This window comes from Dicentrarchus labrax, unplaced genomic scaffold (assembly GCF_905237075.1).
Source record: "Dicentrarchus labrax unplaced genomic scaffold, dlabrax2021, whole genome shotgun sequence".
In the NCBI taxonomy this organism is placed as follows: domain Eukaryota; kingdom Metazoa; phylum Chordata; class Actinopteri; family Moronidae; genus Dicentrarchus; species Dicentrarchus labrax.
The window spans coordinates 19,838,502-19,850,373 of record NW_026136715.1 but is presented as its reverse complement, the minus strand read 5'-3'; the positions used below and the strand labels follow the sequence as shown (position 1 = coordinate 19,850,373).

The window sequence follows — 11,872 nt, the reverse complement described above, 5'->3', positions numbered from 1 at the left end:
ACCGAGCCTCCAGAACTGCGCACCGATACACTATATATGTAAATGTCTGATAAATTGCATTAATATTCTCCTACACAGTATTATTTTTATGTGTTAACAAGACATTGTAGTTCTACAGTGCCACCTTGTGGTCTGTTCTGCTTTTATTTTGAAGAGCGCCGTTTTCTTCTTCTGATGTTTTTGTGATGATAAACTTCCTGCTACTCTCTCTTCACAATGTGGCGCTCACGCATCGTCGGAGGAACAGTAAGAACTTGTAAACACATTAGTTATTTATCATGTTCATCCATTTGAATCCTGCAAGGAAAGAGTTTGCATTGTGATTTACTTTATTATTTTTGTATTGTTCGTACCTGTTATTTCTCAGAGCTCTGAACTGTGAGGGTGTGTCGAGCTAGCTGATGGTGGAAACTCTTTAATAAGTGTGTATTATTATCAGATGGGATTTTGTTTAAGGAAAAAGAGAATGTCATTACTTCATTTGTTCATGAGTTAATTGCACATGTCATCAGGATAAAAGCAATATATTCTTTCTGTGAACAATTATAATATATTGTATTTCATTTAAAAGAAGCATATGATACATTTGTCATAATAGCTTAAAAACAATTTTTTTTCATATTTCATATTGGTTATTAGTTGGTTAAAATTATTTGTATTGGGTGTAAACATGATTTATATGTGAACATGATTTATGTGCGAATTATTTGTGAAACTCCAGAGAAGCATTTTGTATTTCTTCAGTTTTATTCTGTAGTTTTTACGGTGTTCATGATGCTTATGGTGCATGGTGCTCGTTGAGAGGAAGAAATAAATCGACACCCGTTTGGAACTCTCTGCGTCTTGATCAATAAATCCAAGGGGCCGCTACAGTGAAAACTCATCGCTGCACCAGCCCTGCCATCCCCTGGTGAGAAGCTGACACCATCACATCCGAGGTCCAACTACCAACCTGAAACCAGCCAGTTTACTTTGCTTGCATCCAGCTTCTGCACCCAGGCAAGACTTAAAATGGACGGCATGCTTAAGGTACAACTACAGATGCAAAAAGAGACACTGGATGCCAAGGAGCAAAAAGGCTGAAAAAGGACAATTTCTACACACGCGAGCTTACAGCATAACTGAAGTGACTTAAATAATAACATGGTATTGTAAGGTCAAAATAATTTGCGAGCTAATTCTCAGTTCCTAACACTTCTAAAAATGGTGACTACTTCAAGAAAACTGGCCCATGTGCTTGTGTCATGTCTATTTATGAAAATGTTTGAAGGGTGAAGTGCTTTAGCTATTGATGCTTGCAGCGCTTATTTCTGACAATTTGTTGTTACTGTTTTATGCTAAAAATCCTTTTGGGTGTCCATAATCTGTTAATGCTTGACATAAATATTACTCTGTGGTAAAAGATAACTACAGTTTACAAGTGTAAATTGAGGCATAGGACAATAGGACAATTACACTCGACTTAAAGCAGCAGCACAAACAAACAAGATGTCACTCCCGACAGAGAAGACAGACAATCCTTAAGACACACCATTCAGGTCCAGCTCACGTGAAAGAAAGCAAACAGAGAAAGGCCAAGAGATGCATGACCAAGACACCAAAAAACGTGAGAAAGCCTTTAACAAGACCTATGACTCTTGGAAGCTGGTAGCAAGGGAGACTTGGACAAAACTAAAAACCCTCTGTTCATCAGAAGACCTTAATGAATTACAGCAAGACATTCAAGCAAAGCATGATAACGTAGGCCAGCAGTATGAACCTATCCTATGTAGCAGTATGAACCTATCCTATGTAACAGTAACACCACACCAGAGATTGCAAAAAAAATGGATGCCTGTGTTACGCTAACAAAAGAAATTTGTGACCTCATAAGTAACCGTCTAGAGACAATGAATCAAGATTATAATGACCAACTTTAGAAGGAAAGGGTAAGAGAAACATTAAACAAAGATGAATATGGGTCTGTCTTTGGCCACACCAAAACTGAAATGGTAAGCTCAGCAGAGTCACCGGAGAGATTGAGCAACCACTCCAGCTCAGCCAGTTCCCACAGCAGTAGAGTAGATGCAAAAGCAGAGCTTGCGGCTAAGCTGGAACAATCAAAAGCCATGAAAGAAATCCAAGCACAGCAAGCACATCTTCACAAGTTAGAGAGTGAATGGAAACAAAATAGAATAAAATAGGCAAAAATGTTGTCAGAAATTAACCAAAAAGAGGTGGAAATGCAACAACAGTTGGAACAAGAGAGAGCAAAATTGCAGCAGTTACAAGCAGCAAAAGACGTTGCTATAGCAGCAGCTCGTGTGAGAGTATAGGACGATTTTGAGAACCATGATGAGAAGATTAATGACAAAACTAACTCTGCTTGCTACAGAATGGAAACTCTGACAAGGACCCAGGAGTCTGTCAGTCTAGCCCAAGCAATCGCCAGCTCATTAAGCATGAACCGCTTGCCGGTCCCTGAACCAACCACGTTCAGTGGTGACCCTTTACGGTTTACTGATTGGAAGATGTCATTCATAGCTCTTATTGACAGAAAAACCCTCCCACCAAGTGAGAAGATTTTTTATCTCAAAAATTATCTTGCTGGAGAGGCACGCAAAGCTGTAGAAGGTTTCTTTTATCGAGATTCAGAGAACGCATACAATGGAGCATGGGAAGTCTTACAGTACAGATATGGGAACCCGTTCATCATACAAAAGGCTTTCCAAGATAAGCTCTTGAGATGGCCAAAGATCAACACAAACGACCCACTAGCACTACAAGAGTTCACTGACTTCCTCCAAGGCTGCACTGAGGCGATCCCACACGTCAAGGGACTAGCTATCCTTAACGATTGTGAGGAAAACCACAAGTTGTTCAAAAAACTACCAGAATGGATCGTACGCAAGTGGAGTCGAATTGTTGTAGAGGAACTTGACACATCTGGAAGCTATCCAGATCTTGCATGCTTCACAAAGTTCCTGAGCAAAGAGGCACGGATAGCTTGTAACCCTATTGCTTCTCCATTGTTGATAAATTTCAAGGCCACAGATGAAAGATCACCAAAGAGAGCCAAAGTTCTCAACACAAATACACAAACAAAGAGTTTCGCTCAGGAGAAACAAGAAACAAACGGCAGTAAACCAAAATCACCTTGCTCCGGCTGTAAAAGTGAAGCTCATAACATCACCAAGTGTCCCACCTTCGCAGCAAAGAGTGGTGAAGACAAAAAGGCATTCATCCATGAAAATCGACTCTGCTTTGGGTGCCTGAGAAAGGGTCACATAACCAAAGATTGTAAGAGGCGACACACATGCAACATAAGCAGCCGTCGTCACCGAACCTGCTTGCACGAAGACAGAAAACAAAGACCTGTGGAAGCAACAACGAATAGCTCCACTTCCACAGGAAAACATGCAAGCTTGGAAACACACAAGGTCGTATCCCATACATCAACACAACATGCTTCTGCTACCTCAAGTATCGTCCCAGTCCTTGTGTCTTCAATACAAGAGCCACACAGAGAAGTACTTACATATGCAATACTGGACACACAGAGTGACTCAACGTTGGTCTTAGAAGATGTACTCGACAAACTGAATGTTGATGCCCAACCAGTAAAACTGAAACATAGTGTGACGGCTATTGACACAATCATATCTAGCAAGAACGTCCATGGTCTACAAGTTCGAGGACTGCACTCTAAGAACCACATCCAAGTACAGCAGGCCTACAGCCGTGACTTTATCCCAGTGGACAAGTCTTACCTCCCAACGAAGGAAACAGCATTACTGTGGCCTCATCTCAGACACTTGGTAGATAACCTACCACCCCTTCAAGACTGTGATGTAGGGCTCCTGGTTGGATATGACTGTCCATCAGCACTAGCTCCTCTTGAGGTTATCATTGGTGACAAAAATCAACCGTTTGCACAGAGACCAGAACTAGGATGGGGTATCATAGGCTCATCAAACCCCCACCTAGACAGACAAGGAAGTCAGAGCTTTGTGCATCGGCTCACAGTAAAAGAATTGCCAATTCAATCGGGGACAGATGTTCTAAAAGCCCTAGAATCAGACTTCACCGAGACCCAACCTACCAAACAACAAGAGGCTAGCCACAGTTCGCCTGCAGTGTCTTAAGAAGAAATTAAAGCCCAATAAACAATATTATGATCAATACAAAACTCATGGAAGAAACAATTAACAAGGGTGATGCAGAGCCTGCCCCTACAACATCTGAGGGAGAGACGGAGTGGTACCTTCCGCATCACCGGCATCTATCACCCCAGAAAATCAGACAAGCTGAGAGTCGTATTCGATTGTTCGGCCAAATTCCATGGTGTTTCTCTAAACGACACTCTACTAACTGGGCCTGATCTTATCAATCCTCTGGTAGGAGGCCGTAGCGATCATCTGTGATATCGCAATAATGTTTTATCAGTTCTCCGTCACTCGTGAATCCCAGAATTATCTGAAATTCCTCTGGTGGAAAGGTGGAGATTTGGAGAAGGAACCACAGGAATGCAGGATGATGAGTTCATCTCTTCGGAGCCGCCTCGTCTCCCGGATGTGCCAATTTTGGCTTAAAACATCTGGCACGGCAACACAAAGCTACCTATCCACTTGCATCAACATTTGTGGAGAAAAACTTTTATGTTGATGACGGGCTAGTCAGCGTCCCATCGGTCGAGGAAGCCAAGTAACTGATCACTGAGTCACAGGAGTTGTGCAAAACAGGAGGCCTACGCCTTCATAAATTCAACTCAAATGAGGAAGCAGCCCTCGCCTGCTTAGATCCCTCAGAAAGAGCAGCAACCATCGAACCTCTAGGACTGGATCCAACCCTATCAGAGCGTGCACTCTGCATTCAATGGTCGATTTAAACTGACACTTTCAGCTTTAACATCAGCTTGAAAGATCAGCCTTCAACCCGGCGTGGTTGCCTGTCTGTCATTGCCTCTCTTTATGACCCACTTGGATTCATCGCTCCATTCAGTCTAACTGGAAAGCGTATACTTCATGAGCTGTGTCACAGAGGCATCGGATGGGATGATCAACTCCCAGAAGAAATGAGGCCACGGTGGGAGGAGTGGATAAATGGTCTTCACAAGTTAAAAGAGGTTTCAATTCCGAGATGTTACCACCCATATGACTTCCATAACATTGTCAGAGTAGAGTTGCACCATTTTTCGGATGCCGGATGCGTGGGATACAGTGCATGTTCTTACCTCAGGTACAAAAATGACAAGGATGAAGTCCATTGCAGTCTCGTGTTGGCAAAAGCAAGGGTTGCACCCTCAAAGGTCACAAGTATCCCGAGACTAGAACTCGCGGCAGCTGTGGTTTCTACAAAAGTCAGTGTCATGTTAAAAGGTGAACTTGACATAAAGATGGATGAAGAGGTTTTCTGGACAGATTCACAAGTTGTGCTTGGGTACATTAACAATGATGCCCGTAGGTTCCACATATTTGTTGTGAACCGTGTTCAGCTGATAAGGGATAACAGTGATCCCAGTCAGTGGCACTATGTGGACACCGCAGAAAACCCGGCTGATCACGCATCCTGAGGTCTTCGTGCTTCAGACATTCATTCAACAAACTGGCTGCGAGGACCGAAGTTACTCTAGGAGCGTGAATTACATCTTACACCCAGAGCTCCATCAGAATTACTCGTTGGTGATCCTGAAGTCAGGACAATTCACGTGCTTGCAACGGAAGTCAAAAACTGCAATGACATCCTTGCAATGACAGCTTGATTTTCACATGTCTGTACTCTAGAGCTGTTCATATCAAAATGCTCAAAGATTTGTCAACAGACTCATTCATCAACTCATTGAGATGCTTCATCAGCCTGAGAGGAGCTGTTCAACAACTACTCTGTGACCAAGGCTCTAATTTTGTTGGTGCCAGAAATGAGCTCAAGGAAGCACTTAAACAATGTGACACTAAGCTACTGGAAATCTTCCTGACTCAGAAGCAGTGCGAATTTGTCTTCAATGCTCCCTCTGACAGTCACGCAGGTGGTGTCTGGGAACGCCAGATCAGAACTGTTAGAAATGTGCTGAATGCCACCTTTGCACAGTGCCCAGGTCGACTTGATGACGCCTCCCTCAGAACACTGCTATATAAGGCCATGGCTATTGTTAACAGCCGCCCATTAACACTGGATGGAATCAATGATCCTCAGGCACTGGAGCCTATAACACCGAATCACCTCATTATGATGAAATCTAAAGTTGCTCTTCCTCCCCCTGGAGTATTTCTCAAAGAGGACCTGTATGCGATAAAGAGGTGGAGAAGAGTTCAGTATCTTATCGAACAGTTTTGGTGCCGCTGGAAAAAAGAAGTATCTGTTGAACATATCCATGAGACAGAAATGGCACTTACCTCAGCGCAACCTCAAAGTGAATGATATTGTCATTATTAAAGAAGAAATCAGTGGCAACTTGGACAAGTGATTGAGACTGTTCAAAGTAGCGATAGCTTAGTTCGTCGAGTTAAAGTGAAAGTTGGGGAGAGGAAACCTCATAAAAAACAAGATCTTCCCTCCAAGCCCTCAGTTATTGAGAGACCAATCAAAAAATTGGTGCTCCTTCTTGAGAACTGATTAGAAGAAAGCGATTGACAACACTACACACTGCTTTATTATCCATGATGCTATATAGTTACACCTCTGATAGCTTAACTTGAGGCTATTCATTTCATACAGTCAAGAAATCCTGTACAATTCATTTACTTCATTCATTTGTGTATTTGTTCATTCATTGTACTAGGATTTGGTGGGAGTGTAAATGTCTGATAAATCGCATTAATATTCTCCTACACAGTATTATTTTTATGCGTTAACAAGACATTGTAGTTCTACAGTGCCACCTTGTGGTCTGTTCTGCTTTTATTTTAAAGAGCGCCGTTTTCTTTTTTTGATGTTTTTGTGATGATAAACTTCCTGCTACTCTCTCTTCACAATGTGGCGCTCACGCATCGTCGGAGGAACAGTAAGAACTTGTAAACACATTAGTTATTTATCATGTTCATCCATTTGAATCCTGCAAGGAAAGAGTTTGCATTGTGATTTACTTTATTATTTTTGTATTGTTCGTACCTGTTATTTCTCAGAGCTCTGAACTGTGAGGGTGTGTCGAGCTAGCTGATGGTGGAAACTCTTTAATTAGTGTGTATTATTATCAGATGGGATTTTGTTTAAGGAAAAAGAGAATGTCATTACTTCATTTGTTCATGAGTTAATTGCACATGTCATCAGGATAAAAGCAATATATTCTTTCTGTGAACAATTATAATATATTGTATTTCATTTAAAAGAAGCATATGATACATTTGTCATAATAGCTTAAAAACATATTTCATTTCATATTTCATATTTACAAAGGGGGATTGCATTCACTTGAAAAAAACAAAACAACTTTTGGTTTGTTTTTTAGAAAAAAATGTTTTTCTGAGTAATTTTTTTCCTGTTTTTCGGAGTAATTTTTTTTCTGAATTATCGAGATACTTCAAACTCCCGCGAGAACCTCCAACCTGCAAGTGACTCCCATGGACCGATGGTGACTCCTGCCCGCACATAATGCCCCATCTTCAACTATCTACCGTACCGGGTCAATTTTGCTATGTATATATTGCTATGTCTAGCAGATCAGAATGGGCTTTCCTTCTGAACAACCCCAAAGTCCTCAGGTGCCTGCGTAGAGTCGACAAACTAATGATAATACCATCTATATGACTTAAAGACAGGACTATCTCCCAGTGTCTTAAACCCCGTTAAATAGAGCTCTCAGTAAAGGACCCCTATTGTTTCAAATGCTCTCTAAACTAGTAAAAAATTTGTCAGAAATACAGGAAAAAAAATGTATTCAGAAAATCAGAAAAAAATTACTCCGAAAAACCAACCTACAATAAATTACTCTGGAAAACCAAAAAAAAATTACTCAGAAAAACACAAATAATTACTCCGAAAAACAGCCAAAAAAAATGTTTTTCAAGTGAATGCAATACGCTTCCGTACATATTGGTTATTAGTTGGTTAAAATTATTTGTATTGGGTGTAAACATGATTAATATGTGAACATGATTTATGTGCGAATTATTTGTGAAACTACAGAGAAGCATTTTGTATTTCTTCTGTTTTATTCTGTAGTTTTCACGGTGTTCATGGTGCTCGTTGAGAGGAAGAAATAAATTGACACCCGTTTGAAACTCTGCGTCTTAATCAATAAGTCCATGGGGCCGCTACATATATATGATTATATTTAATTCCCAGGGCTCGGCTCCGATGAATCCCTTCAAGAAGATTTAAAAATAAAAATAATTAAAAAAAAAAAAAAAGAAGGAAAAGAAAAAAAGATAACGTGACCAAGATGTGAAAATCCCTCGGAATGTATTTGTTTGTTGCAGGTGAATAATCAACCCCTGCTGTCAGCCTCTGTGTCATAGCCTAGATAAGGCCTATATATGTGCACACACACTCATACATATACATATATATTCCTCTTGAATCCGAGGTGGGTAAATAGGCTACAGGCTTGAGACTACATGTGCATTTACATAAAATAGGACGCGGGGTTGTAGCAGCACATTGCCACCGCGGAGGCCGCTCCCCTCCCGGCCGCTGGTCGAGGAAGGTGAAAGACAGGAATAACCAATTCTCTCTCTCTCTCTCTCTCTCTCTCTCTCTCTCTCTCCTCTCTCTCTCTCTCTAGAGAGAGAGAGAGACTAGCCCGCATTGAGGAGATAGACAGCGCTGAACAGAGACGGGGTGGGGCCACACGGCGCTCATTGAACCCTGGGAAGGAAGGACCGAGAGAGGAGGAGAGGAGAGGCCGCTCGCCTGGTCACGTTGCCCGGGCGCGGAGCAGCGTCAGCGGCGACGCTCTGCGGAGGAAACGGCGCCCTCTTCAAAGAAAGACACAGCACACGGGTTGGAGGGTAGCAGACAGACATGTACTGCAGCCGGGCAAGGGTGAGGGGGTGGGGGTTCACAGAGGTGGTTACACGGCCTGTCACAGAGGACACCACGATAATGCAAAATAATGCAAATAAAGCAACAAATAATACATAAACTCTCTCTCTATCTCAGACACACACACACACACACACACACAACACACACACACACAGTGACATAGGCTACATGAATGGATATTCATAATATAATGGGATTTGGACTGTATAGATGACAAATGAGCTTCCCAGTGATCTGTTTAGCTGTGTTTACAACAATTAGTGATATAAATGAACCTATAATGGTGTTGTACAATCTGAATTCAAGTTGTAGTAGCATTAGTTTTTAAACACACTTTAATACAAAAAAACAATAAGAAATGTTCCTACAGATACATGTGGGCAGAAATTTGTATCTTTTATATTCAAACTGGTATCAGGACACATGGGTAAATATGATGGGTTCACAGTGTACATCTATGTTTTGGATGTGAGGCAGATTACACTCAGGCCCCATCTATCACAGGGTAAAACAATCAGACACACATTTACACTTACATAGGTGTGTGCTGCAGAAGTTTACAATTTATCCAACCTGCATGTCATTGGACTGTGGGAGGAAACAGCAGCACCTGGAGGAAACCCGCTGACACAGCCAGGAGACTGCACACAGTACAAACCTGAAACCAGGAGCTTCATTCTGTGTGGATGCATGAAGGCGTCATTGTGCATTCACAATGTACAGACCTCGCAGGTTAGCAACAATAACAACAAAAAACTGTTTATTAGGAAAACAGTCTATTGCATACCGATACAACAGCCTTACAGTATAATGTAATAATAAATATAATATTTACTTGTTTTCATGTCTTTAATCTTCTGCTCTAAATTACTGACCGATGTTATTGATGCGTAGAAATATTACAAGGTATCAACAAGAAGTTAATCAACCTCTGAGAATGAACAAATGTGTAATTGTTTGTAAAATATAACTGTTGAAATACAATACTAACAATTACCTTTAGACCCTATAAAATGTATATTTGTACAATTAATGAAGCTTCCCTACATTTTCTCGGCTATATTAGAAATTCTATAAATGTTAAAGGAAATCATAGTTCTTCAAATTAATTATGATATTGATTATGATATTTATTCAAAGGTTGATAAATGTTATAGGAGCCCATCGGCTCTGTTGCTGTTAGGTCTGTTAAACACTAGGTGGCATCAGTCTTCTAACTCTGAGAGGCAGGTTGGGATTTCAGTGCTGTCAAACCAAATAATTGCATCATTCTCAGACATTAATTCACATGATATGTTTAATAATGAATCTTTCATTCCTGATGTGTTATTATGATATAGGTTGATTGTAGGAGCCATTTTCTGGCAGTAAATTGCTGAATAACATAATTATAATTCTATATTCTACATATAAATTAAAAAATAACTATTCTGGACTGTGACAAACATTTCTGGATTTAAATAGGTGTTTACTGTTTATTGTGGACTGTCCATCTTAAAATGTATTATGTTGTGACCTTATTAAAAACACTAACATGCCTTTGGTAAATCTGTTGTTTGTTGAAGCAAACAAAGCTTCTGTAAACTATAATGCATCATTGTTCCTATAATGAAAAGCAGCTGATCTATTTCCTCCATAGCCAAACCTTCTAACTCCACCCAGACAATCAACCAGGGCCAAAAGCAGGACAGAGGACCAGCGTAGCATAGTTTGTCTAAAAGTGAAATGCATCTGTGAGCAGACTAAAAGCCGTGGAAAGCTCTGTATTTGAATCCCCTGGATGTCCCTCGGGTTTTGCGGTGGGCTTTGGTAGTGAGTGTTGTGATGACCTGGTGCTCTCCGGAGCTTGAGGCCAAATCAGTCAAAATCTCTGAGTAGAGCAGCCTCCCATCTGTTAGACAAGCATGAAAAACATTACTGCCACGTCTCTCTCTAAATATGTCTGTGCATCAGCTCTATGAAGTAAAATTCCCCTCCAGACATGTACACAGATAGTATCATTGGACAAATAATGTGCATCTCCTCCTTCTACCTCGTTAAAAAGTCAGGAATCTAAGAAAATACAAATGTTGTTTATTTCTAAAGTTTTCATTCTGGACACAAGATGTCTCCTCCTTCATTGTTAAGTCCATTCTCAGTGTTTGCACACTGGACTATGATTGACTTCCAAACTATCATGCTCGTAGGCCCTTTAAAAATCAGATTCAATGAACACAGATACTTTCCACTTTCAGCAGATGAATGTGAAAACAACCTTGTAGTGTCAAACTCTGCACATCCATCATTCAAACATCACACTGTAGGAACAAGAAGAACAACATATTTTTGAGTTTAGGGGGACTACAAGACACACACCTGGAAAAGTTAACCTTTCTTTGCATATGCGTAACGAAGAAAAGTCTCAAATTGATCGTGAAGACAAGTCAAAACTTCGAGCTTTGAATCACAATCTGCCATCAGCCAACCGTCAGCTGTCTCCCCATCGCATTCCTTCACTCCACCGCCGTGCTTGTTTTGTAAACATAAGTTCTGTGGCTGTGTTTATATCCACAGCCTATGCTTTGTATTGTTATTAGTTTCAGCATACAGGGTAAAAATGTAAATTGCAGTGGCCCTTTGTAGAACTTTATTGCTTCCTATTTAGCTCTTTGTTGTGGTAAACACGTTATCACTTAACTGTTAAGACAAAACATGCCTTTCAATTAAAATGTCCAAATACTGGCTTCTGCTCTTCCCTCTTCTCTTATGTGTCCTTTGCATTCTCAGACTTTTCTTTGGTACATTTGCATACTAATGGTACATATACTTCAATTTGCACACTGTTAGTGTGTTGTATTAAGAGGTTTGACACAGTTTTGTGTTGTTGAAGGTGGCAGGAAGAAGTGTAACAGGGGTGTGAGTTAAATGACCA

At 40.7% G+C, this 11,872-nt stretch overlaps 1 protein-coding gene across 1 annotated transcript; it reads left to right on the top strand.

Moving 5' to 3' along the window:
• Nucleotides 1–100: 100 nt before the first annotated feature.
• LOC127377717 (uncharacterized) lies at nucleotides 101–10,499 on the top strand. Its single transcript, XM_051425830.1, has 2 exons — nucleotides 101–6,979; nucleotides 8,707–10,499. The coding sequence occupies exon 1, from the start codon at nucleotides 2,376–2,378 to the stop codon at nucleotides 4,122–4,124; it is 1,749 nt and encodes a 582-aa protein (XP_051281790.1). The 5' UTR covers nucleotides 101–2,375; the 3' UTR covers nucleotides 4,125–6,979; nucleotides 8,707–10,499.
• Nucleotides 10,500–11,872: the final 1,373 nt, after the last annotated feature.

What these genes read in the sequence shown, in the direction of transcription:
- LOC127377717 (XM_051425830.1), top strand. Translation starts at nt 2,376, where the DNA reads ATGGAAACTCTGACAAGGACCCAGGAGTCTGTCAGTCTAGCCCAAGCA.